Source organism: Staurois parvus, unplaced genomic scaffold (assembly GCF_062004578.1).
Source record: "Staurois parvus isolate SC_StPar_1 unplaced genomic scaffold, SC_StPar_1.0 ptg000444l, whole genome shotgun sequence".
Lineage (NCBI taxonomy): Eukaryota > Metazoa > Chordata > Amphibia > Anura > Ranidae > Staurois > Staurois parvus.
Window position 1 is genome coordinate 3,680,562 of NW_028318240.1, and position 27,540 is coordinate 3,708,101.

Consider the following 27,540-nt stretch of genomic DNA (forward strand, 5'->3'; position numbering starts at 1 on the left):
TTCTAGTACAAGCGCTACAACAGCTGCCTCTACTACAGCACCTTCTAGTACAAGCTCTACAACAGCTGCCTCTACTACAGCACCTTCTAGTACAAGCGCTACAACAGCTGCCTCTACTACAGCACCTTCTAGTACAAGCGCTACAACAGCTGCCTCTACTACAGCACCTTCTAGTACAAGCGCTACAACAGCTGCCTCTACTACAGCACCTTTGAGTACAAGCGCTACAACAGCTGCCTCTACTACAGCACCTTCTAGTACAAGCGCTACAACAGCTGCCTCTACTACAGCACCTTCTAGTACAAGCGCTACAACAGCTGCCTCTACTACAGCACCTTCTAGTACAAGCGCTACAACAGCTGCCTCTACTACAGCACCTTCTAGTACAAGCGCTACAACAGCTGCCTCTACTACAGCACCTTCTAGTACAAGCGCTACAACAGCTGCCTCTACTACAGCATCTATGAGTACAACCTCTACAACAGCTGCCTCTACTACAGCACCTTCTAGTACAAGCGCTACAACAGCTGCCTCTACTACAGCACCTTCGAGTACAAGCGCTACAACAGCTGCCTCTACTACAGCACCTTCTAGTACAAGCGCTACAACAGCTGCCTCTACTACAGCACCTTCTAGTGCAAGTGCTACAACAGCTGCCTCTACTACAGCATCTATGAGTACAACCTCTACAACAGCTGCCTCTACTACAGCAACCTTCTAGTACAAGCGCTACAACAGCTGCCTCTACTACAGCACCTTCGAGTACAAGCGCTACAACAGCTGCCTCTACTACAGCACCTTCTAGTACAAGCGCTACAACAGCTGCCTCTACTACAGCACCTTCTAGTACAAGCGCTACAACAGCTGCCTTTACTACAGCACCTTCTAGTACAAGCGCTACAACAGCTGCCTCTACTACAGCACCTTCGAGTACAAGCGCTACAACAGCTGCCTCTACTACAGCACCTTTGAGTACAAGCGCTACAACAGCTGCCTCTACTACAGCACCTTCGAGTACAAGCGCTACAACAGCTGCCTCTACTACAGCACCTTCTAGTACAAGCGCTACAACAGCTGCCTCTACTACAGCACCTTCTAGTACAAGCGCTACAACAGCTGCCTCTACTACAGCACCTTCTAGTACAAGCTCTACAACAGCTGCCTCTACTACAGCACCTTCGAGTACAAGCGCTACAACAGCTGCCTCTACTACAGCACCTTCTAGTACAAGCGCTACAACAGCTGCCTCTACTACAGCACCTTCGAGTACAAGCGCTACAACAGCTGCCTCTACTACAGCACCTTCGAGTACAAGCGCTACAACAGCTGCCTCTACTACAGCACCTTCGAGTACAAGCGCTACAACAGCTGCCTCTACTACAGCACCTTCTAGTACAAGCGCTACCAACAGCTGCCTCTACTACAGCACCTTCTAGTACAAGCGCTACAACAGTGCCTCTACTACAGCACCTTCTAGTACAAGCTCTACAACAGCTGCCTCTACTACAGCACCTTCGAGTACAAGCGCTACAACAGCTGCCTCTACTACAGCACCTTCTAGTACAAGCGCTACAACAGCTGCCTCTACTACAGCACCTTCGAGTACAAGCTCTACAACAGCTGCCTCTACTACAGCATCTTCGAGTACAAGCTCTACAACAGCTGCCTCTACTACAGCACCTTCTAGTACAAGTGCTACAACAGCTGCCTCTACTACAGCACCTTCTAGTACAAGCGCTACAACAGCTGCCTTTACTACAGCACCTTCTAGTACAAGCGCTACAACAGCTGCCTCTACTACAGCACCTTCGAGTACAAGCTCTACAACAGCTGCCTCTACTACAGCACCTTCGAGTACAAGCTCTGCAACAGCTGCCTCTACTACAGCACCTTCTAGTACAAGCGCTACAACAGCTGCCTCTACTACAGCACCTTCGAGTACAAGCTCTACAACAGCTGCCTCTACTACAGCACCTTCGAGTACAAGCTCTACAACAGCTGCCTCTACTACAGCACCTTCTAGTACAAGCGCTACAACAGCTGCCTCTACTACAGCACCTTCTAGTACAAGCGCTACAACAGCTGCCTCTACTACAGCACCTTCTAGTACAAGCGCTACAACAGCTGCCGCTACTACAGCACCTTCTAGTACAAGCGCTACAACAGCTGCCTCTACTACAGCACCTTCTAGTACAAGCGCTACAACAGCTGCCTCTACTAAAGCACCTTCGAGTACAAGCGCTACAACAGCTGCCTCTACTACAGCACCTTCGAGTACAAGCTCTACAACAGCTGCCTCTACTACAGCACCTTCGAGTACAAGCTCTACAACAGCTGCCTCTACTACAGCACCTTCTAGTACAAGCGCTACAACAGCTGCCTCTACTACAGCACCTTCGAGTACAAGCGCTACAACAGCTGCCTCTACTACAGCACCTTCTAGTACAAGCGCTACAACAGCTGCCTCTACTACAGCACCTTCGAGTACAAGCTCTACAACAGCTGCCTCTACTACAGCATCTTCGAGTACAAGCTCTACAACAGCTGCCTCTACTACAGCACCTTCTAGTACAAGCGCTACAACAGCTGCCTCTACTACAGCACCTTCTAGTACAAGCGCTACAACAGCTGCCTTTACTACAGCACCTTCTAGTACAAGCGCTACAACAGCTGCCTCTACTACAGCACCTTCTAGTACAAGCGCTACAACAGCTGCCTCTACTACAGCACCTTCTAGTACAAGCGCTACAACAGCTGCCTCTACTACAGCACCTTCGAGTACAAGCGCTATAACAGCTGCCTCTACTACAGCACCTTCGAGTACAAGCACTACAACAGCTGCCTCTACTACAGCACCTTCTAGTACAAGCTCTACAACAGCTGCCTCTACTACAGCACCTTTGAGTACAAGCTCTACAACAGCTGCCTCTACTACAGCACCTTCTAGTACAAGCGCTACAACAGCTCCCTCTACTACAGCACCTTCGAGTACAAGCTCTACAACAGCTGCCTCTACTACAGCACCTTCTAGTACAAGCGCTACAACAGCTGCCTCTACTACAGCACCTTCTAGTACAAGCGCTACAACAGCTGCCTCTACTACAGCACCTTCTAGTACAAGCGCTACAACAGCTGCCTCTACTACAGCACCTTCGAGTACAAGCGCTACAACAGCTGCCTCTACTACAGCACCTTCTAGTACAAGCGCTACAACAGCTGCCTCTACTACAGCACCTTCTAGTACAAGCGCTACAACAGCTGCCTCTACTACAGCACCTTCTAGTACAAGTGCTACAACAGCTGCCTCTACTACAGCACCTTCTAGTACAAGCGCTACAACAGCTGCCTCTACTACAGCATCTATGAGTACAACCTCTACAACAGCTGCCTCTACTACAGCACCTTCTAGTACAAGCGCTACAACAGCTGCCTCTACTACAGCACCTTCGAGTACAAGCGCTACAACAGCTGCCTCTACTACAGCACCTTCTAGTACAAGCGCTACAACAGCTGCCTCTACTACAGCACCTTCGAGTACAAGCGCTACAACAGCTGCCTCTACTACAGCACCTTCGAGTACAAGCGCTGTAACAGCTGCCTCTACTACAGCACCTTCGAGTACAAGCGCTACAACAGCTGCCTCTACTACAGCACCTTCTAGTACAAGCGCTACAACAGCTGCCTCTACTACAGCACCTTCTAGTACAAGCGCTACAACAGTTGCCTCTACTACAGCACCTTCTAGTACAAGCGCTACAACAGCTGCCTCTACTACAGCACCTTCGAGTACAAGCGCTACAACAGCTGCCTCTACTACAGCACCTTCTAGTACAAGCGCTACAACAGCTGCCTCTACTACAGCACCTTCGAGTACAAGCGCCACAACAGCTGCCTCTACTACAGCACCTTCGAGTACAAGCGCTACAACAGCTGCCTCTACTACAGCACCTTCTAGTACAAGCGCTACAACAGCTGCCTCTACTACAGCACCTTCGAGTACAAGCGCTACAACAGCTGCCTCTACTACAGCACCTTCTAGTACAAGCGCTACAACAGCTGCCTCTACTACAGCACCTTCGAGTACAAGCGCTACAACAGCTGCCTCTACTACAGCACCTTCGAGTACAAGCGCTACAACAGCTGCCTCTACTACAGCACCTTCGAGTACAAGCGCTACAACAGCTGCCTCTACTACAGCACCTTCTAGTACAAGCTCTACAACAGCTGCCTCTACTACAGCACCTTCGAGTACAAGCGCTACAACAGCTGCCTCTACTACAGTACCTTCTAGTACAAGCGCTACAACAGCTGCCTCTACTACAGCACCTTCGAGTACAAGCGCCACAACAGCTGCCTCTACTACAGCACCTTCGAGTACAAGCGCTACAACAGCTGCCTCTACTACAGCACCTTCTAGTACAAGCTCTACAACAGCTGCCTCTACTACAGCACCTTCGAGTACAAGCGCTACAACAGCTGCCGCTACTACAGCACCTTCTAGTACAAGTGCTACAACAGCTGCCTCTACTACAGCACCTTCTAGTACAAGCGCTACAACAGCTGCCTCTACTACAGCACCTTCGAGTACAAGCGCTACAACAGCTGCCTCTACTACAGCACCTTCGAGTACAAGCGCTATAACAGCTGCCTCTACTACAGCACCTTCGAGTACAAGCGCCACAACAGCTGCCTCTACTACAGCACCTTCGAGTACAAGCGCTACAACAGCTGCCTCTACTACAGCACCTTCTAGTACAAGCTCTACAACAGCTGCCTCTACTACAGCACCTTCGAGTACAAGCGCTACAACAGCTGCCTCTACTACAGCACCTTCTAGTACAAGCGCTACAACAGCTGCCTCTACTACAGCACCTTCGAGTACAAGCTCTACAACAGCTGCCTCTACTACAGCATCTTCGAGTACAAGCTCTACAACAGCTGCCTCTACTACAGCACCTTCTAGTACAAGCGCTACAACAGCTGCCTCTACTACAGCACCTTCTAGTACAAGCGCTACAACAGCTGCCTCTACTACAGCACCTTCTAGTACAAGCGCTACAACAGCTGCCGCTACTACAGCACCTTCTAGTACAAGCGCTACAACAGCTGCCTCTACTACAGCACCTTCTAGTACAAGCGCTACAACAGCTGCCTCTACTACAGCACCTTCGAGTACAAGTGCTACAACAGCTGCCTCTACTACAGCACCTTCGAGTACAAGCGCTACAACAGCTGCCTCTACTACAGCACCTTCTAGTACAAGCTCTACAACAGCTGCCTCTACTACAGCACCTTCGAGTACAAGCTCTACAACAGCTGCCTCTACTACAGCACCTTCTAGTACAAGCGCTACAACAGCTGCCTCTACTACAGCACCTTCGAGTACAAGCTCTACAACAGCTGCCTCTACTACAGCACCTTCTAGTACAAGCGCTACAACAGCTGCCTCTACTACAGCACCTTCTAGTACAAGCGCTACAACAGCTGCCTCTACTACAGCACCTTCTAGTACAAGCGCTACAACAGCTGCCTCTACTACAGCACCTTCGAGAACAAGCGCTACAACAGCTGCCTCTACTACAGCACCTTCTAGTACAAGCGCTACAACAGCTGCCTCTACTACAGCACCTTCTAGTACAAGCGCTACAACAGCTGCCTCTACTACAGCACCTTCTAGTACAAGCGCTACAACAGCTGCCTCTACTACAGCACCTTCTAGTACAAGCGCTACAACAGCTGCCTCTACTACAGCACCTTCGAGTACAAGCGCTACAACAGCTGCCTCTACTACAGCACCTTCTAGTACAAGCGCTACAACAGCTGCCTCTACTACAGCACCTTCGAGTACAAGCGCCACAACAGCTGCCTCTACTACAGCACCTTCGAGTACAAGCGCTACAAAAGCTGCCTCTACTACAGCACCTTCTAGTACAAGCGCTACAACAGCTGCCTCTACTACAGCACCTTCGAGTACAAGCGCTACAACAGCTGCCTCTACTACAGCACCTTCTAGTACAAGCGCTACAACAGCTGCCTCTACTACAGCACCTTCGAGTACAAGCGCTACAACAGCTGCCTCTACTACAGCACCTTCGAGTACAAGCGCTACAACAGCTGCCTCTACTACAGCACCTTCGAGTACAAGCGCTACAACAGCTGCCTCTACTACAGCACCTTCTAGTACAAGCTCTACAACAGCTGCCTCTACTACAGCACCTTCGAGTACAAGCGCTACAACAGCTGCCTCTACTACAGTACCTTCTAGTACAAGCGCTACAACAGCTGCCTCTACTACAGCACCTTCAAGTACAAGCGCCACAACAGCTGCCTCTACTACAGCACCTTCGAGTACAAGCGCTACAACAGCTGCCTCTACTACAGCACCTTCTAGTACAAGCTCTACAACAGCTGCCTCTACTACAGCACCTTCGAGTACAAGCGCTACAACAGCTGCCGCTACTACAGCACCTTCTAGTACAAGTGCTACAACAGCTGCCTCTACTACAGCACCTTCTAGTACAAGCGCTACAACAGCTGCCTCTACTACAGCACCTTCGAGTACAAAGCGCTACAACAGCTGCCTCTACTACAGCACCTTCGAGTACAAGCGCTACAACAGCTGCCTCTACTACAGCACCTTCTAGTACAAGCGCTACAACAGCTGCCTCTACTACAGCACCTTCGAGTACAAGCGCTACAACAGCTGCCTCTACTACAGCACCTTCGAGTACAAGCTCTACAACAGCTGCCTCTACAACAGCACCTTCTAGTACAAGCGCTACAACAGCTGCCTCTACTACAGCACCTTCTAGTACAAGCGCTACAACAGCTGCCTCTACTACAGCACCTTCTAGTACAAGCGCTACAACAGCTGCCGCTACTACAGCACCTTCTAGTACAAGCGCTACAACAGCTGCCTCTACTACAGCACCTTCTAGTACAAGCGCTACAACAGCTGCCTCTACTAAAGCACCTTCGAGTACAAGCGCTACAACAGCTGCCTCTACTACTGCACCTTCGAGTACAAGCTCTACAACAGCTGCCTCTACTACAGCACCTTCGAGTACAAGCTCTACAACAGCTGCCTCTACTACAGCACCTTCTAGTACAAGCGCTACAACAGCTGCCTCTACTACAGCACCTTCTAGTACAAGCGCTACAACAGCTGCCTCTACTACAGCACCTTCTAGTACAAGCGCTACAACAGCTGCCGCTACTACAGCACCTTCTAGTACAAGCGCTACAACAGCTGCCTCTACTACAGCACCTTCTAGTACAAGCGCTACAACAGCTGCCTCTACTAAAGCACCTTCGAGTACAAGCGCTACAACAGCTGCCTCTACTACAGCACCTTCGAGTACAAGCGCTACAACAGCTGCCTCTACTACAGCACCTTCTAGTACAAGCTCTACAACAGCTGCCTCTACTACAGCACCTTCGAGTACAAGCTCTACAACAGCTGCCTCTACTACAGCACCTTCTAGTACAAGCGCTACAACAGCTGCGTCTACTACAGCACCTTCGAGTACAAGCTCTACAACAGCTTCCTCTACTACAGCACCTTCTAGTACAAGCGCTACAACAGCTGCCTCTACTACAGCACCTTCTAGTACAAGCGCTACAACAGCTGCCTCTACTACAGCACCTTCGAGTACAAGCGCTACAACAGCTGCCTCTACTACAGCACCTTCGAGTACAAGCGCTACAACAGCTGCCTCTACTACAGCACCTTCTAGTACAAGCGCTACAACAGCTGCCTCTACTACAGCACCTTCTAGTACAAGCGCTACAACAGCTGCCTCTACTACAGCACCTTCTAGTACAAGCTCTACAACAGCTGCCTCTACTACAGCACCTTCGAGTACAAGCGCTACAACAGCTGCCTCTACTACAGCACCTTCTAGTACAAGCGCTACAACAGCTGCCTCTACTACAGCACCTTCGAGTACAAGCGCTACAACAGCTGCCTCTACTACAGCACCTTCGAGTACAAGCGCTACAACAGCTGCCTCTACTACAGCACCTTCGAGTACAAGCGCTACAACAGCTGCCTCTACTACAGCACCTTCTAGTACAAGCGCTACAACAGCTGCCTCTACTACAGCACCTTCTAGTACAAGCGCTACAACAGCTGCCTCTACTACAGCACCTTCGAGTACAAGCTCTACAACAGCTGCCTCTACTACAGCATCTTCGAGTACAAGCTCTACAACAGCTGCCTCTACTACAGCACCTTCTAGTACAAGCGCTACAACAGCTGCCTCTACTACAGCACCTTCTTGTACAAGCGCTACAACAGCTGCCTTTACTACAGCACCTTCTAGTACAAGCGCTACAACAGCTGCCTCTACTACAGCACCTTCTAGTACAAGCGCTACAACAGCTGCCTCTACTACAGCACCTTCTAGTACAAGCGCTACAACAGCTGCCTCTACTACAGCACCTTCGAGTACAAGCGCTATAACAGCTGCCTCTACTACAGCACCTTCGAGTACAAGCACTACAACAGCTGCCTCTACTACAGCACCTTCTAGTACAAGCTCTACAACAGCTGCCTCTACTACAGCACCTTCGAGTACAAGCTCTACAACAGCTGCCTCTACTACAGCACCTTCTAGTACAAGCGCTACAACAGCTCCCTCTACTACAGCACCTTCGAGTACAAGCTCTACAACAGCTGCCTCTACTACAGCACCTTCTAGTACAAGCGCTACAACAGCTGCCTCTACTACAGCACCTTCTAGTACAAGCGCTACAACAGCTGCCTCTACTACAGCACCTTCTAGTACAAGCGCTACAACAGCTGCCTCTACTACAGCACCTTCGAGTACAAGCGCTACAACAGCTGCCTCTACTACAGCACCTTCTAGTACAAGCGCTACAACAGCTGCCTCTACTACAGCACCTTCTAGTACAAGCGCTACAACAGCTGCCTCTACTACAGCACCTTCTAGTACAAGTGCTACAACAGCTGCCTCTACTACAGCACCTTCTAGTACAAGCGCTACAACAGCTGCCTCTACTACAGCATCTATGAGTACAACCTCTACAACAGCTGCCTCTACTACAGCACCTTCTAGTACAAGCGCTACAACAGCTGCCTCTACTACAGCACCTTCGAGTACAAGCGCTACAACAGCTGCCTCTACTACAGCACCTTCTAGTACAAGCGCTACAACAGCTGCCTCTACTACAGCACCTTCGAGTACAAGCGCTACAACAGCTGCCTCTACTACAGCACCTTCGAGTACAAGCGCTGTAACAGCTGCCTCTACTACAGCACCTTCGAGTACAAGCGCTACAACAGCTGCCTCTACTACAGCACCTTCTAGTACAAGCGCTACAACAGCTGCCTCTACTACAGCACCTTCTAGTACAAGCGCTACAACAGTTGCCTCTACTACAGCACCTTCTAGTACAAGCGCTACAACAGCTGCCTCTACTACAGCACCTTCGAGTACAAGCGCTACAACAGCTGCCTCTACTACAGCACCTTCTAGTACAAGCGCTACAACAGCTGCCTCTACTACAGCACCTTCGAGTACAAGCGCCACAACAGCTGCCTCTACTACAGCACCTTCGAGTACAAGCGCTACAACAGCTGCCTCTACTACAGCACCTTCTAGTACAAGCGCTACAACAGCTGCCTCTACTACAGCACCTTCTAGTACAAGCGCTACAACAGCTGCCTCTACTACAGCACCTTCGAGTACAAGCGCTACAACAGCTGCCTCTACTACAGCACCTTCGAGTACAAGCGCTACAACAGCTGCCTCTACTACAGCACCTTCGAGTACAAGCGCTACAACAGCTGCCTCTACTACAGCACCTTCTAGTACAAGCTCTACAACAGCTGCCTCTACTACAGCACCTTCGAGTACAAGCGCTACAACAGCTGCCTCTACTACAGTACCTTCTAGTACAAGCGCTACAACAGCTGCCTCTACTACAGCACCTTCGAGTACAAGCGCCACAACAGCTGCCTCTACTACAGCACCTTCGAGTACAAGCGCTACAACAGCTGCCTCTACTACAGCACCTTCTAGTACAAGCTCTACAACAGCTGCCTCTACTACAGCACGTTCGAGTACAAGCGCTACAACAGCTGCCGCTACTACAGCACCTTCTAGTACAAGTGCTACAACAGCTGCCTCTACTACAGCACCTTCTAGTACAAGCGCTACAACAGCTGCCTCTACAACAGCACCTTCGAGTACAAGCGCTACAACAGCTGCCTCTACTACAGCACCTTCGAGTACAAGCGCTACAACAGCTGCCTCTACTACAGCACCTTCGAGTACAAGCGCCACAACAGCTGCCTCTACTACAGCACCTTCGAGTACAAGCGCTACAACAGCTGCCTCTACTACAGCACCTTCTAGTACAAGCTCTACAACAGCTGCCTCTACTACAGCACCTTCGAGTACAAGCGCTACAACAGCTGCCTCTACTACAGCACCTTCTAGTACAAGCGCTACAACAGCTGCCTCTACTACAGCACCTTCGAGTTCAAGCTCTACAACAGCTGCCTCTACTACAGCATCTTCGAGTACAAGCTCTACAACAGCTGCCTCTACTACAGCACCTTCTAGTACAAGCGCTACAACAGCTGCCTCTACTACAGCACCTTCTAGTACAAGCGCTACAACAGCTGCCTCTACTACAGCACCTTCTAGTACAAGCGCTACAACAGCTGCCGCTACTACAGCACCTTCTAGTACAAGCGCTACAACAGCTGCCTCTACTACAGCACCTTCTAGTACAAGCGCTACAACAGCTGCCTCTACTACAGCACCTTCGAGTACAAGTGCTACAACAGCTGCCTCTACTACAGCACCTTCGAGTACAAGCGCTAAAACAGCTGCCTCTACTACAGCACCTTCTAGTACAAGCTCTACAACAGCTGCCTCTACTACAGCACCTTCGAGTACAAGCTCTACAACAGCTGCCTCTACTACAGCACCTTCTAGTACAAGCGCTACAACAGCTGCCTCTACTACAGCACCTTCGAGTACAAGCTCTACAACAGCTGCCTCTACTACAGCACCTTCTAGTACAAGCGCTACAACAGCTGCCTCTACTACAGCACCTTCTAGTACAAGCGCTACAACAGCTGCCTCTACTACAGCACCTTCTAGTACAAGCGCTACAACAGCTGCCTCTACTACAGCACCTTCGAGAACAAGCGCTACAACAGCTGCCTCTACTACAGCACCTTCTAGTACAAGCGCTACAACAGCTGCCTCTACTACAGCACCTTCTAGTACAAGCGCTACAACAGCTGCCTCTACTACAGCACCTTCTAGTACAAGCGCTACAACAGCTGCCTCTACTACAGCACCTTCTAGTACAAGCGCTACAACAGCTGCTTCTACTACAGCACCTTCGAGTACAAGCGCTACAACAGCTGCCTCTACTACAGCACCTTCTAGTACAAGCGCTACAACAGCTGCCTCTACTACAGCACCTTCGAGTACAAGCGCCACAACAGCTGCCTCTACTACAGCACCTTCGAGTACAAGCGCTACAACAGCTGCCTCTACTACAGCACCTTCTAGTACAAGCGCTACAACAGCTGCCTCTACTACAGCACCTTCGAGTACAAGCGCTACAACAGCTGCCTCTACTACAGCACCTTCTAGTACAAGCGCTACAACAGCTGCCTCTACTACAGCACCTTCTAGTACAAGTGCTACAACAGCTGCCTCTACTACAGCACCTTCTAGTACAAGCGCTACAACAGCTGCCTCTACTACAGCATCTATGAGTACAACCTCTACAACAGCTGCCTCTACTACAGCACCTTCTAGTACAAGCGCTACAACAGCTGCCTCTACTACAGCACCTTCGAGTACAAGCGCTACAACAGCTGCCTCTACTACAGCACCTTCTAGTACAAGCGCTACAACAGCTGCCTCTACTACAGCACCTTCGAGTACAAGCGCTACAACAGCTGCCTCTACTACAGCACCTTCGAGTACAAGCGCTGTAACAGCTGCCTCTACTACAGCACCTTCGAGTACAAGCGCTACAACAGCTGCCTCTACTACAGCACCTTCTAGTACAAGCGCTACAACAGCTGCCTCTACTACAGCACCTTCTAGTACAAGCGCTACAACAGTTGCCTCTACTACAGCACCTTCTAGTACAAGCGCTACAACAGCTGCCTCTACTACAGCACCTTCGAGTACAAGCGCTACAACAGCTGCCTCTACTACAGCACCTTCTAGTACAAGCGCTACAACAGCTGCCTCTACTACAGCACCTTCGAGTACAAGCGCCACAACAGCTGCCTCTACTACAGCACCTTCGAGTACAAGCGCTACAACAGCTGCCTCTACTACAGCACCTTCTAGTACAAGCGCTACAACAGCTGCCTCTACTACAGCACCTTCGAGTACAAGCGCTACAACAGCTGCCTCTACTACAGCACCTTCTAGTACAAGCGCTACAACAGCTGCCTCTACTACAGCACCTTCGAGTACAAGCGCTACAACAGCTGCCTCTACTACAGCACCTTCGAGTACAAGCGCTACAACAGCTGCCTCTACTACAGCACCTTCGAGTACAAGCGCTACAACAGCTGCCTCTACTACAGCACCTTCTAGTACAAGCTCTACAACAGCTGCCTCTACTGCAGCACCTTCGAGTACAAGCGCTACAACAGCTGCCTCTACTACAGTACCTTCTAGTACAAGCGCTACAACAGCTGCCTCTACTACAGCACCTTCGAGTACAAGCGCCACAACAGCTGCCTCTACTACAGCACCTTCGAGTACAAGCGCTACAACAGCTGCCTCTACTACAGCACCTTCTAGTACAAGCTCTACAACAGCTGCCTCTACTACAGCACCTTCGAGTACAAGCGCTACAACAGCTGCCGCTACTACAGCACCTTCTAGTACAAGTGCTACAACAGCTGCCTCTACTACAGCACCTTCTAGTACAAGCGCTACAACAGCTGCCTCTACTACAGCACCTTCGAGTACAAGCGCTACAACAGCTGCCTCTACTACAGCACCTTCGAGTACAAGCGCTACAACAGCTGCCTCTACTACAGCACCTTCGAGTACAAGCGCCACAACAGCTGCCTCTACTACAGCACCTTCGAGTACAAGCGCTACAACAGCTGCCTCTACTACAGCACCTTCTAGTACAAGCTCTACAACAGCTGCCTCTACTACAGCACCTTCGAGTACAAGCACTACAACAGCTGCCTCTACTACAGCACCTTCTAGTACAAGCGCTACAACAGCTGCCTCTACTACAGCACCTTCGAGTACAAGCTCTACAACAGCTGCCTCTACTACAGCATCTTCGAGTACAAGCTCTACAACAGCTGCCTCTACTACAGCACCTTCTAGTACAAGCGCTACAACAGCTGCCTCTACTACAGCACCTTCTAGTACAAGCGCTACAACAGCTGCCTCTACTACAGCACCTTCTAGTACAAGCGCTACAACAGCTGCCGCTACTACAGCACCTTCTAGTACAAGCGCTACAACAGCTGCCTCTACTACAGCACCTTCTAGTACAAGCGCTACAACAGCTGCCTCTACTACAGCACCTTCGAGTACAAGTGCTACAACAGCTGCCTCTACTACAGCACCTTCGAGTACAAGCGCTACAACAGCTGCCTCTACTACAGCACCTTCTAGTACAAGCTCTACAACAGCTGCCTCTACTACAGCACCTTCGAGTACAAGCTCTACAACAGCTGCCTCTACTACAGCACCTTCTAGTACAAGCGCTACAACAGCTGCCTCTACTACAGCACCTTCGAGTACAAGCTCTACAACAGCTGCCTCTACTACAGCACCTTCTAGTACAAGCGCTACAACAGCTGCCTCTACTACAGCACCTTCTAGTACAAGCGCTACAACAGCTGCCTCTACTACAGCACCTTCTAGTACAAGCGCTACAACAGCTGCCTCTACTACAGCACCTTCGAGAACAAGCGCTACAACAGCTGCCTCTACTACAGCACCTTCTAGTACAAGCGCTACAACAGCTGCCTCTACTACAGCACCTTCTAGTACAAGCGCTACAACAGCTGCCTCTACTACAGCACCTTCTAGTACAAGCGCTACAACAGCTGCCTCTACTACAGCACCTTCTAGTACAAGCGCTACAACAGCTGCCTCTACTACAGCACCTTCGAGTACAAGCGCTACAACAGCTGCCTCTACTACAGCACCTTCTAGTACAAGCGCTACAACAGCTGCCTCTACTACAGCACCTTCGAGTACAAGCGCCACAACAGCTGCCTCTACTACAGCACCTTCGAGTACAAGCGCTACAAAAGCTGCCTCTACTACAGCACCTTCTAGTACAAGCGCTACAACAGCTGCCTCTACTACAGCACCTTCGAGTACAAGCGCTACAACAGCTGCCTCTACTACAGCACCTTCTAGTACAAGCGCTACAACAGCTGCCTCTACTACAGCACCTTCGAGTACAAGCGCTACAACAGCTGCCTCTACTACAGCACCTTCGAGTACAAGCGCTACAACAGCTGCCTCTACTACAGCACCTTCGAGTACAAGCGCTACAACAGCTGCCTCTACTACAGCACCTTCTAGTACAAGCTCTACAACAGCTGCCTCTACTACAGCACCTTCGAGTACAAGCGCTACAACAGCTGCCTCTACTACAGTACCTTCTAGTACAAGCGCTACAACAGCTGCCTCTACTACAGCACCTTCAAGTACAAGCGCCACAACAGCTGCCTCTACTACAGCACCTTCGAGTACAAGCGCTACAACAGCTGCCTCTACTACAGCACCTTCTAGTACAAGCTCTACAACAGCTGCCTCTACTACAGCACCTTCGAGTACAAGCGCTACAACAGCTGCCGCTACTACAGCACCTTCTAGTACAAGTGCTACAACAGCTGCCTCTACTACAGCACCTTCTAGTACAAGCGCTACAACAGCTGCCTCTACTACAGCACCTTCGAGTACAAGCGCTACAACAGCTGCCTCTACTACAGCACCTTCGAGTACAAGCGCTACAACAGCTGCCTCTACTACAGCACCTTCGAGTACAAGCGCTACAACAGCTGCCTCTACTACAGCACCTTCGATTACAAGCGCTACAACAGCTGCCTCTACTACAGCACCTTCTAGTACAAGCGCTACAACAGCTGCCTCTACTACAGCACCTTCGAGTACAAGCTCTACAACAGCTGCCTCTACTACAGCACCTTCGAGTACAAGCTCTACAACAGCTGCCTCTACTACAGCACCTTCTAGTACAAGCGCTACAACAGCTGCCTCTACTACAGCACCTTCTAGTACAAGCGCTACAACAGCTGCCTCTACTACAGCACCTTCTAGTACAAGCGCTACAACAGCTGCCGCTACTACAGCACCTTCTAGTACAAGCGCTACAACAGCTGCCTCTACTACAGCACCTTCTAGTACAAGCGCTACAACAGCTGCCTCTACTAAAGCACCTTCGAGTACAAGCGCTACAACAGCTGCCTCTACTACAGCACCTTCGAGTACAAGCGCTACAACAGCTGCCTCTACTACAGCACCTTCTAGTACAAGCTCTACAACAGCTGCCTCTACTACAGCACCTTCGAGTACAAGCTCTACAACAGCTGCCTCTACTACAGCACCTTCTAGTACAAGCGCTACAACACCTGCCTCTACTACAGCACCTTCGAGTACAAGCTCTACAACAGCTTCCTCTACTACAGCACCTTCTAGTACAAGCGCTACAACAGCTGCCTCTACTACAGCACCTTCTAGTACAAGCGCTACAACAGCTGCCTCTACTACAGCACCTTCGAGTACAAGTGCTACAACAGCTGCCTCTACTACAGCACCTTCGAGTACAAGCGCTACAACAGCTGCCTCTACTACAGCACCTTCTAGTACAAGCGCTACAACAGCTGCCTCTACTACAGCACCTTCTAGTACAAGCTCTACAACAGCTGCCTCTACTACAGCACCTTCGAGTACAAGCGCTACAACAGCTGCCTCTACTACAGCACCTTCTAGTACAAGCGCTACAACAGCTGCCTCTACTACAGCACCTTCGAGTACAAGCGCTACAACAGCTGCCTCTACTACAGCACCTTCGAGTACAAGCGCTACAACAGCTGCCTCTACTACAGCACCTTCGAGTACAAGCGCTACAACAGCTGCCTCTACTACAGCACCTTCTAGTACAAGCGCTACAACAGCTGCCTCTACTACAGCACCTTCTAGTACAAGCGCTACAACAGCTGCCTCTACTACAGCACCTTCGAGTACAAGCTCTACAACAGCTGCCTCTACTACAGCATCTTCGAGTACAAGCTCTACAACAGCTGCCTCTACTACAGCACCTTCTAGTACAAGCGCTACAACAGCTGCCTCTACTACAGCACCTTCTTGTACAAGCGCTACAACAGCTGCCTTTACTACAGCACCTTCTAGTACAAGCGCTACAACAGCTGCCTCTACTACAGCACCTTCTAGTACAAGCGCTACAACAGCTGCCTCTACTACAGCACCTTCTTGTACAAGCGCTACAACAGCTGCCTTTACTACAGCACCTTCTAGTACAAGCGCTACAACAGCTGCCTCTACTACAGCACCTTCTAGTACAAGCGCTACAACAGCTGCCTCTACTACAGCACCTTCTAGTACAAGCGCTACAACAGCTGCCTCTACTACAGCACCTTCGAGTACAAGCGCTATAACAGCTGCCTCTACTACAGCACCTTCGAGTACAAGCACTACAACAGCTGTCTCTACTACAGCACGTTCTAGTACAAGCTCTACAACAGCTGCCTCTACTACAGCACCTTCGAGTACAAGCTCTACAACAGCTGCCTCTACTACAGCACCTTCTAGTACAAGCTCTACAACAGCTCCCTCTACTACAGCACCTTCGAGTACAAGCTCTACAACAGCTGCCTCTACTACAGCACCTTCTAGTACAAGCGCTACAACAGCTGCCTCTACTACAGCACCTTCTAGTACAAGCGCTACAACAGCTGCCTCTACTACAGCACCTTCGAGTACAAGCGCTACAACAGCTGCCTCTACTACAGCACCTTCTAGTACAAGCGCTACAACAGCTGCCTCTACTACAGCACCTTCTAGTACAAGCACTACAACAGCTGCCTCTACTACAGCACCTTCTAGTACAAGCGCTACAACAGCTGCCTCTACTACAGCACCTTCGAGTACAAGCGCTACAACAGCTGCCTCTACTACAGCATCTATGAGTACAACCTCTACAACAGCTGCCTCTACTACAGCACCTTCTAGTACAAGCGCTACAACAGCTGCCTCTACTACAGCACCTTCGAGTACAAGCGCTACAACAGCTGCCTCTACTACAGCACCTTCTAGTACAAGCGCTACAACAGCTGCCTCTACTACAGCACCTTCGAGTACAAGCGCTACAACAGCTGCCTCTACTACAGCACCTTCGAGTACAAGCGCTGTAACAGCTGCCTCTACTACAGCACCTTCGAGTACAAGCGCTACAACAGCTGCCTCTACTACAGCACCTTCTAGTACAAGCGCTACAACAGCTGCCTCTACTACAGCACCTTCTAGTACAAGCGCTACAACAGTTGCCTCTACTACAGCACCTTCTAGTACAAGCGCTACAACAGCTGCCTCTACTACAGCACCTTCGAGTACAAGCGCTACAACAGCTGCCTCTACTACAGCACCTTCTAGTACAAGCGCTACAACAGCTGCCTCTACTACAGCACCTTCGAGTACAAGCGCCACAACAGCTGCCTCTACTACAGCACCTTCGAGTACAAGCGCTACAACAGCTGCCTCTACTACAGCACCTTCTAGTACAAGCGCTACAACAGCTGCCTCTACTACAGCACCTTCGAGTACAAGCGCTACAACAGCTACCTCTACTACAGCACCTTCTAGTACAAGCGCTACAACAGCTGCCTCTACTACAGCACCTTCGAGTACAAGCGCTACAACAGCTGCCTCTACTACAGCACCTTCGAGTACAAGCGCTACAACAGCTGCCTCTACTACAGCACCTTCGAGTACAAGCGCTACAACAGCTGCCTCTACTACAGCACCTTCTAGTACAAGCTCTATAACAGCTGCCTCTACTACAGCACCTTCTAGTACAAGCGCTACAACAGCTGCCTCTACTACAGCACCTTCGAGTACAAGCTCTACAACAGCTGCCTCTACTACAGCACCTTCTAGTACAAGCGCTACAACAGCTGCCTCTACTACAGCACCTTCTAGTACAAGCGCTACAACAGCTGCCTCTACTACAGCACCTTCTAGTACAAGCGCTACAACAGCTGCCTCTACTACAGCACCTTCGAGTACAAGCGCTACAACAGCTGCCTCTACTACAGCACCTTCTAGTACAAGCGCTACAACAGCTGCCTCTACTACAGCACCTTCTAGTACAAGCGCTACAACAGCTGCCTCTACTACAGCACCTTCTAGTACAAGCGCTACAACAGCTGCCTCTACTACAGCACCTTCTAGTACAAGCGCTACAACAGCTGCCTCTACTACAGCACCTTCGAGTACAAGCGCTACAACAGCTGCCTCTACTACAGCACCTTCTAGTACAAGCGCTACAACAGCTGCCTCTACTACAGCACCTTCGAGTACAAGCGCCACAACAGCTGCCTCTACTACAGCACCTTCGAGTACAAGCGCTACAACAGCTGCCTCTACTACAGCACCTTCTAGTACAAGCGCTACAACAGCTGCCTCTACTACAGCACCTTCGAGTACAAGCGCTACAACAGCTGCCTCTACTACAGCACCTTCTAGTACAAGCGCTACAACAGCTGCCTCTACTACAGCACCTTCGAGTACAAGCGCTACAACAGCTGCCTCTACTACAGCACCTTCGAGTACAAGCGCTACAACAGCTGCCTCTACTACAGCACCTTCGAGTACAAGCGCTACAACAGCTGCCTCTACTACAGCACCTTCTAGTACAAGCTCTACAACAGCTGCCTCTACTACAGCACCTTCGAGTACAAGCGCTACAACAGCTGCCTCTACTACAGTACCTTCTAGTACAAGCGCTACAACAGCTGCCTCTACTACAGCACCTTCGAGTACAAGCGCCACAACAGCTGCCTCTACTACAGCACCTTCGAGTACAAGCGCTACAACAGCTGCCTCTACTACAGCACCTTCTAGTACAAGCTCTACAACAGCTGCCTCTACTACAGCACCTTCGAGTACAAGCGATACAACAGCTGCCGCTACTACAGCACCTTCTAGTACAAGTGCTACAACAGCTGCCTCTACTACAGCACCTTCTAGTACAAGCGCTACAACAGCTGCCTCTACTACAGCACCTTCGAGTACAAGCGCTACAACAGCTGCCTCTACTACAGCACCTTCGAGTACAAGCGCTACAACAGCTGCCTCTACTACAGCACCTTCTAGTACAAGCGCTACAACAGCTGCCTCTACTACAGCACCTTCTAGTACAAGCGCTACAACAGCTGCCTCTACTACAGCACCTTCTAGTACAAGCGCTACAACAGCTGCCTCTACTACAGCATCTATGAGTACAACCTCTACAACAGCTGCCTCTACTACAGCACCTTCTAGTACAAGCGCTACAACAGCTGCCTCTACTACAGCACCTTCGAGTACAAGCGCTACAACAGCTGCCTCTACTACAGCACCTTCTAGTACAAGCGCTACAACAGCTGCCTCTACTACAGCACCTTCTAGTGCAAGTGCTACAACAGCTGCCTCTACTACAGCATCTATGAGTACAACCTCTACAACAGCTGCCTCTACTACAGCACCTTCTAGTACAAGCGCTACAACAGCTGCCTCTACTACAGCACCTTCGAGTACAATCTCTACAACAGCTGCCTCTACTACAGCACCTTCTAGTACAAGCGCTACAACAGCTGGCTCTACTACAGCACCTTCTAGTACAAGCGCTACAACAGCTGCCTCTACTACAGCACCTTCTAGTACAAGCGCTACAACAGCTGCCTCTACTACAGCACCTTCGAGTACAAGCGCTACAACAGCTGCCTCTACTACAGCACCTTCGAGTACAAGCGCTACAACAGCTGCCTCTACTACAGCACCTTCGAGTACAAGCGCTACAACAGCTGCCTCTACTACAGCACCTTCGAGTACAAGCGCTACAACAGCTGCCTCTACTACAGCACCTTCGAGTACAAGCGCTACAACAGCTGCCGCTACTACAGCACCTTCTAGTACAAGCGCTACAACAGCTGCCTCTACTACAGCACCTTCGAGTACAAGCGCTACAACAGCTGCCTCTACTACAGCACCTTCGAGTACAAGCGCTACAACAGCTGCCTCTACTACAGCACCTTCGAGTACAAGCGCTACAACAGCTGCCTCTACTACAGCACCTTCGAGTACAAGCGCTACAACAGCTGCCGCTACTACAGCACCTTCTAGTACAAGCGCTACAACAGCTGCCTCTACTACAGCACCTTCTAGTACAAGCGCTACAACAGCTGCCTCTACTACAGCACCTTCGAGTACAAGCGCTACAACAGCTGCCTCTACTACAGCACCTTCGAGTACAAGCGCTACAACAGCTGCCTCTACTACAGCACCTTCTAGTACAAGCTCTACAACAGCTGCCTCTACTACAGCACCTTCGAGTACAAGCTCTACAACAGCTGCCTCTACTACAGCACCTTCTAGTACAAGCGCTACAACAGCTGCCTCTACTACAGCACCTTCGAGTACAAGCTCTACAACAGCTGCCTCTACTACAGCACCTTCGAGTACAAGCGCTACAACAGCTGCCTCTACTACAGCACCTTCTAGTACAAGCGCTACAACAGCTGCCTCTACTACAGCACCTTCTAGTGCAAGTGCTACAACAGCTGCCTCTACTACAGCATCTATGAGTACAACCTCTACAACAGCTGCCTCTACTACAGCACCTTCTAGTACAAGCGCTACAACAGCTGCCTCTACTACAGCACCTTCGAGTACAATCTCTACAACAGCTGCCTCTACTACAGCACCTTCTAGTACAAGCGCTACAACAGCTGGCTCTACTACAGCACCTTCTAGTACAAGCGCTACAACAGCTGCCTCTACTACAGCACCTTCTAGTACAAGCGCTACAACAGCTGCCTCTACTACAGCACCTTCGAGTACAAGCGCTACAACAGCTGCCTCTACTACAGCACCTTCGAGTACAAGCGCTACAACAGCTGCCTCTAATACAGCACCTTCGAGTACAAGCGCTACAACAGCTGCCTCTACTACAGCACCTTCTAGTACAAGCTCTACAACAGCTGCCTCTACTACAGCAGCTTCGAGTACAAGCTCTACAACAGCTGCCTCTACTACAGCACCTTCGAGTACAAGCTCTACAACAGCTGCCTCTACTACAGCACCTTCTAGTACAAGCGCTACAACAGCTGCCTCTACTACAGCACCTTCTAGTACAAGTGCTACAACAGCTGCCTCTACTACAGCACCTTCTAGTACAAGCGCTACAACAGCTGCCTCTACTACAGCACCTTCGAGTACAAGCGCTACAACAGCTGCCTCTACTACAGCACCTTCGAGTACAAGCGCTACAACAGCTGCCTCTACTACAGCACCTTCTAGTACAAGCGCTACAACAGCTGCCTCTACTACAGCACCTTCTAGTACAAGCGCTACAACAGCTGCCTCTACTACAGCACCTTCTAGTACAAGCGCTACAACAGCTGCCTCTACTACAGCATCTATGAGTACAACCTCTACAACAGCTGCCTCTACTACAGCACCTTCTAGTACAAGCGCTACAACAGCTGCCTCTACTACAGCACCTTCGAGTACAAGCGCTACAACAGCTGCCTCTACTACAGCACCTTCTAGTACAAGCGCTACAACAGCTGCCTCTACTACAGCACCTTCTAGTGCAAGTGCTACAACAGCTGCCTCTACTACAGCATCTATGAGTACAACCTCTACAACAGCTGCCTCTACTACAGCACCTTCTAGTACAAGCGCTACAACAGCTGCCTCTACTACAGCACCTTCGAGTACAATCTCTACAACAGCTGCCTCTACTACAGCACCTTCTAGTACAAGCGATACAACAGCTGGCTCTACTACAGCACCTTCTAGTACAAGCGCTACAACAGCTGCCTCTACTACAGCACCTTCTAGTACAAGCGCTACAACAGCTGCCTCTACTACAGCACCTTCGAGTACAAGCGCTACAACAGCTGCCTCTACTACAGCACCTTCGAGTACAAGCGCTACAACAGCTGCCTCTACTACAGCACCTTCGAGTACAAGCGCTACAACAGCTGCCTCTACTACAGCACCTTCGAGTACAAGCGCTACAACAGCTGCCTCTACTACAGCACCTTCGAGTACAAGCGCTACAACAGCTGCCGCTACTACAGCACCTTCTAGTACAAGCGCTACAACAGCTGCCTCTACTACAGCACCTTCGAGTACAAGCGCTACAACAGCTGCCTCTACTACAGCACCTTCGAGTACAAGCGCTACAACAGCTGCCTCTACTACAGCACCTTCGAGTACAAGCGCTACAACAGCTGCCTCTACTACAGCACCTTCGAGTACAAGCGCTACAACAGCTGCCGCTACTACAGCACCTTCTAGTACAAGCGCTACAACAGCTGCCTCTACTACAGCACCTTCTAGTACAAGCGCTACAACAGCTGCCTCTACTACAGCACCTTCGAGTACAAGCGCTACAACAGCTGCCTCTACTACAGCACCTTCGAGTACAAGCGCTACAACAGCTGCCTCTACTACAGCACCTTCTAGTACAAGCTCTACAACAGCTGCCTCTACTACAGCACCTTCGAGTACAAGCTCTACAACAGCTGCCTCTACTACAGCACCTTCTAGTACAAGCGCTACAACAGCTGCCTCTACTACAGCACCTTCGAGTACAAGCTCTACAACAGCTGCCTCTACTACAGCACCTTCGAGTACAAGCGCTACAACAGCTGCCTCTACTACAGCACCTTCTAGTACAAGCGCTACAACAGCTGCCTCTACTACAGCACCTTCTAGTGCAAGTGCTACAACAGCTGCCTCTACTACAGCATCTATGAGTACAACCTCTACAACAGCTGCCTCTACTACAGCACCTTCTAGTACAAGCGCTACAACAGCTGCCTCTACTACAGCACCTTCGAGTACAATCTCTACAACAGCTGCCTCTACTACAGCACCTTCTAGTACAAGCGCTACAACAGCTGGCTCTACTACAGCACCTTCTAGTACAAGCGCTACAACAGCTGCCTCTACTACAGCACCTTCTAGTACAAGCGCTACAACAGCTGCCTCTACTACAGCACCTTCGAGTACAAGCGCTACAACAGCTGCCTCTACTACAGCACCTTCGAGTACAAGCGCTACAACAGCTGCCTCTAATACAGCACCTTCGAGTACAAGCGCTACAACAGCTGCCTCTACTACAGCACCTTCTAGTACAAGCTCTACAACAGCTGCCTCTACTACAGCAGCTTCGAGTACAAGCTCTACAACAGCTGCCTCTACTACAGCACCTTCGAGTACAAGCTCTACAACAGCTGCCTCTACTACAGCACCTTCTAGTACAAGCGCTACAACAGCTGCCTCTACTACAGCACCTTCGAGTACAAGCTCTACAACAGCTGCCTCTACTACAGCACCTTCTAGTACAAGCGCTACAACAGCTGCCTCTACTACAGCACCTTCTAGTACAAGCGCTACAACAGCTGCCTCTACTACAGCACCTTCTAGTACAAGCGCTACAACAGCTGCCTCTACTACAGCACCTTCGAGTACAAGCGCTACAACAGCTGCCTCTACTACAGCACCTTCGAGTACAAGCTCTACAACAGCTGCCTCTACTACAGCACCTTCGAGTACAAGCGCTACAACAGCTGCCTCTACTACAGCACCTTCTAGTACAAGCTCTACAACAGCTGCCTCTACTACAGCACCTTTGAGTACAAGCGCTACAACAGCTGCCTCTACTACAGCACCTTCTAGTACAAGCGCTACAACAGCTGCCTCTACTACAGCACCTTCGAGTACAAGCTCTACAACAGCTGCCTCTACTACAGCATCTTTGAGTACAAGCTCTACAACAGCTGCCTCTACTACAGCACCTTCTAGTACAAGCGCTACAACAGCTGCCTCTACTACAGCACCTTCTAGTACAAGCGCTACAACAGCTGCCTCTACTACAGCACCTTCTAGTACAAGCGCTACAACAGCTGCCGCTACTACAGCACCTTCTAGTACAAGCGCTACAACAGCTGCCTCTACTACAGCACCTTCTAGTACAATCTCTACAACAGCTGCCTCTACTACAGCACCTTCGAGTACAAGCGCTACAACAGCTGCCTCTATTACAGCACCTTCGAGTACAAGCGCTACAACAGCTGCCTCTACTACAGCACCTTCGAGTACAAGCGCTACAACAGCTGCCTCTACTACAGCACCTTCTAGTACAAGCTCTATAACAGCTGCCTCTACTACAGCACCTTCTAGTACAAGCGCTACAACAGCTGCCTCTACTACAGCACCTTCGAGTACAAGCTCTACAACAGCTGCCTCTACTACAGCACCTTCTAGTACAAGCGCTACAACAGCTGCCTCTACTACAGCACCTTCTAGTACAAGCGCTACAACAGCTGCCTCTACTACAGCACCTTCTAGTACAAGCGCTACAACAGCTGCCTCTACTACAGCACCTTCGAGTACAAGCGCTACAACAGCTGCCTCTACTACAGCACCTTCTAGTACAAGCGCTACAACAGCTGCCTCTACTACAGCACCTTCTAGTACAAGCGCTACAACAGCTGCCTCTACTACAGCACCTTCTAGTACAAGCGCTACAACAGCTGCCTCTACTACAGCACCTTCTAGTACAAGCGCTACAACAGCTGCCTCTACTACAGCACCTTCGAGTACAAGCGCTACAACAGCTGCCTCTACTACAGCACCTTCTAGTACAAGCGCTACAACAGCTGCCTCTACTACAGCACCTTCGAGTACAAGCGCCACAACAGCTGCCTCTACTACAGCACCTTCGAGTACAAGCGCTACAACAGCTGCCTCTACTACAGCACCTTCTAGTACAAGCGCTACAACAGCTGCCTCTACTACAGCACCTTCGAGTACAAGCGCTACAACAGCTGCCTCTACTACAGCACCTTCTAGTACAAGCGCTACAACAGCTGCCTCTACTACAGCACCTTCGAGTACAAGCTCTACAACAGCTGCCTCTACTACAGCATCTTCGAGTACAAGCTCTACAACAGCTGCCTCTACTACAGCACCTTCGAGTACAAGCGCTACAACAGCTGCCTCTACTACAGCACCTTCTAGTACAAGCTCTACAACAGCTGCCTCTACTATAGCACCTTCGAGTACAAGCTCTACAACAGCTGCCTCTACTACAGCACCTTCTAGTACAAGCGCTACAACAGCTGCCTCTACTACAGCACCTTCGAGTACAAGCTCTACAACAGCTGCCTCTACTACAGCACCTTCGAGTACAAGCGCTACAACAGCTGCCTCTACTACAGCACCTTCTAGTACAAGCGCTACAACAGCTGCCTCTACTACAGCACCTTCTAGTACAAGCGCTACAACAGCTGCCTCTACTACAGCACCTTCGAGTACAAGCGCTACAACAGCTGCCTCTACTACAGCACCTTCTAGTACAAGCGCTACAACAGCTGCCTCTACTACAGCACCTTCTAGTACAAGCGCTACAACAGCTGCCTCTACTACAGCACCTTCTAGTACAAGCGCTACAACAGCTGCCTCTACTACAGCACCTTCTAGTACAAGCGCTACAACAGCTGCCTCTACTACAGCATCTATGAGTACAACCTCTACAACAGCTGCCTCTACTACAGCACCTTCTAGTACAAGCGCTACAACAGCTGCCTCTACTACAGCACCTTCGAGTACAAGCGCTACAACAGCTGCCTCTACTACAGCACCTTCTAGTACAAGCGCTACAACAGCTGCCTCTACTACAGCACCTTCTAGTGCAAGTGCTACAACAGCTGCCTCTACTACAGCATCTATGAGTACAACCTCTACAACAGCTGCCTCTACTACAGCACCTTCTAGTACAAGCGCTACAACAGCTGCCTCTACTACAGCACCTTCGAGTACAATCTCTACAACAGCTGCCTCTACTACAGCACCTTCTAGTACAAGCGCTACAACAGCTGGCTCTACTACAGCACCTTCTAGTACAAGCGCTACAACAGCTGCCTCTACTACAGCACCTTCTAGTAGAAGCGCTACAACAGCTGCCTCTACTACAGCACCTTAGAGTACAAGTGCTACAACAGCTGCCTCTACTACAGCACCTTCTAGTACAAGCGCTACAACAGCTGCCTCTACTACAGCACCTTCGAGTACAAGCGCTACAACAGCTGCCTCTACTACAGCACCTTCGAGTACAAGCGCTACAACAGCTGCCTCTACTACAGCACCTTCGAGTACAAGCGCTACAACAGCTGCCTCTACTACAGCACCTTCGAGTACAAGCGCTACAACAGCTGCCGCTACTACAGCACCTTCTAGTACAAGCGCTACAACAGCTGCCTCTACTACAGCACCTTCTAGTACAAGCGCTACAACAGCTGCCTCTACTACAGCACCTTCGAGTACAAGCGCTACAACAGCTGCCTCTACTACAGCACCTTCGAGTACAAGCGCTACAACAGCTGCCTCTACTACAGCACCTTCTAGTACAAGCTCTACAACAGCTGCCTCTACTACAGCACCTTCGAGTACAAGCTCTACAACAGCTGCCTCTACTACAGCACCTTCTAGTACAAGCGCTACAACAGCTGCCTCTACTACAGCACCTTCGAGTACAAGCTCTACAACAGCTGCCTCTACTACAGCACCTTCGAGTACAAGCGCTACAACAGCTGCCTCTACTACAGCACCTTCTAGTACAAGCGCTACAACAGCTGCCTCTACTACAGCACCTTCTAGTACAAGCGCTACAACAGCTGCCTCTACTACAGCACCTTCGAGTACAAGCGCTACAACAGCTGCCTCTACTACAGCACCTTCTAGTACAAGCGCTACAACAGCTGCCTCTACTACAGCACCTTCTAGTACAAGCGCTACAACAGCTGCCTCTACTACAGCACCTTCTAGTACAAGCGCTACAACAGCTGCCTCTACTACAGCACCTTCTAGTACAAGCGCTACAACAGCTGCCTCTACTACAGCATCTATGAGTACAACCTCTACAACAGCTGCCTCTACTACAGCACCTTCTAGTACAAGCGCTACAACAGCTGCCTCTACTACAGCACCTTCGAGTACAAGCGCTACAACAGCTGCCTCTACTACAGCACCTTCTAGTACAAGCGCTACAACAGCTGCCTCTACTACAGCACCTTCTAGTGCAAGTGCTACAACAGCTGCCTCTACTACAGCATCTATGAGTACAACCTCTACAACAGCTGCCTCTACTACAGCACCTTCTAGTACAAGCGCTACAACAGCTGCCTCTACTACAGCACCTTCGAGTACAATCTCTACAACAGCTGCC

At 50.4% G+C, this 27,540-nt stretch overlaps 1 protein-coding gene across 1 annotated transcript in view; it reads left to right on the plus strand.

Moving 5' to 3' along the window:
* The first annotated feature begins 3,362 nt into the window (after positions 1–3,362).
* LOC149453961 (uncharacterized) overlaps positions 3,363–27,540 on the plus strand; it is a 30,963-nt gene continuing 6,785 nt past the window's right edge. Inside the window, exons 1-8 of the mRNA XM_089687995.1 lie at positions 3,363–3,366; positions 5,584–6,222; positions 6,704–10,081; positions 10,247–11,221; positions 12,122–16,219; positions 17,666–18,991; positions 24,386–25,501; positions 26,696–26,803. Of these exons, the coding sequence (XP_089544121.1) occupies positions 3,363–3,366; positions 5,584–6,222; positions 6,704–10,081; positions 10,247–11,221; positions 12,122–16,219; positions 17,666–18,991; positions 24,386–25,501; positions 26,696–26,803 (11,644 nt within the window). The remainder of the gene's footprint in view (positions 3,367–5,583; positions 6,223–6,703; positions 10,082–10,246; positions 11,222–12,121; positions 16,220–17,665; positions 18,992–24,385; positions 25,502–26,695; positions 26,804–27,540) is intronic.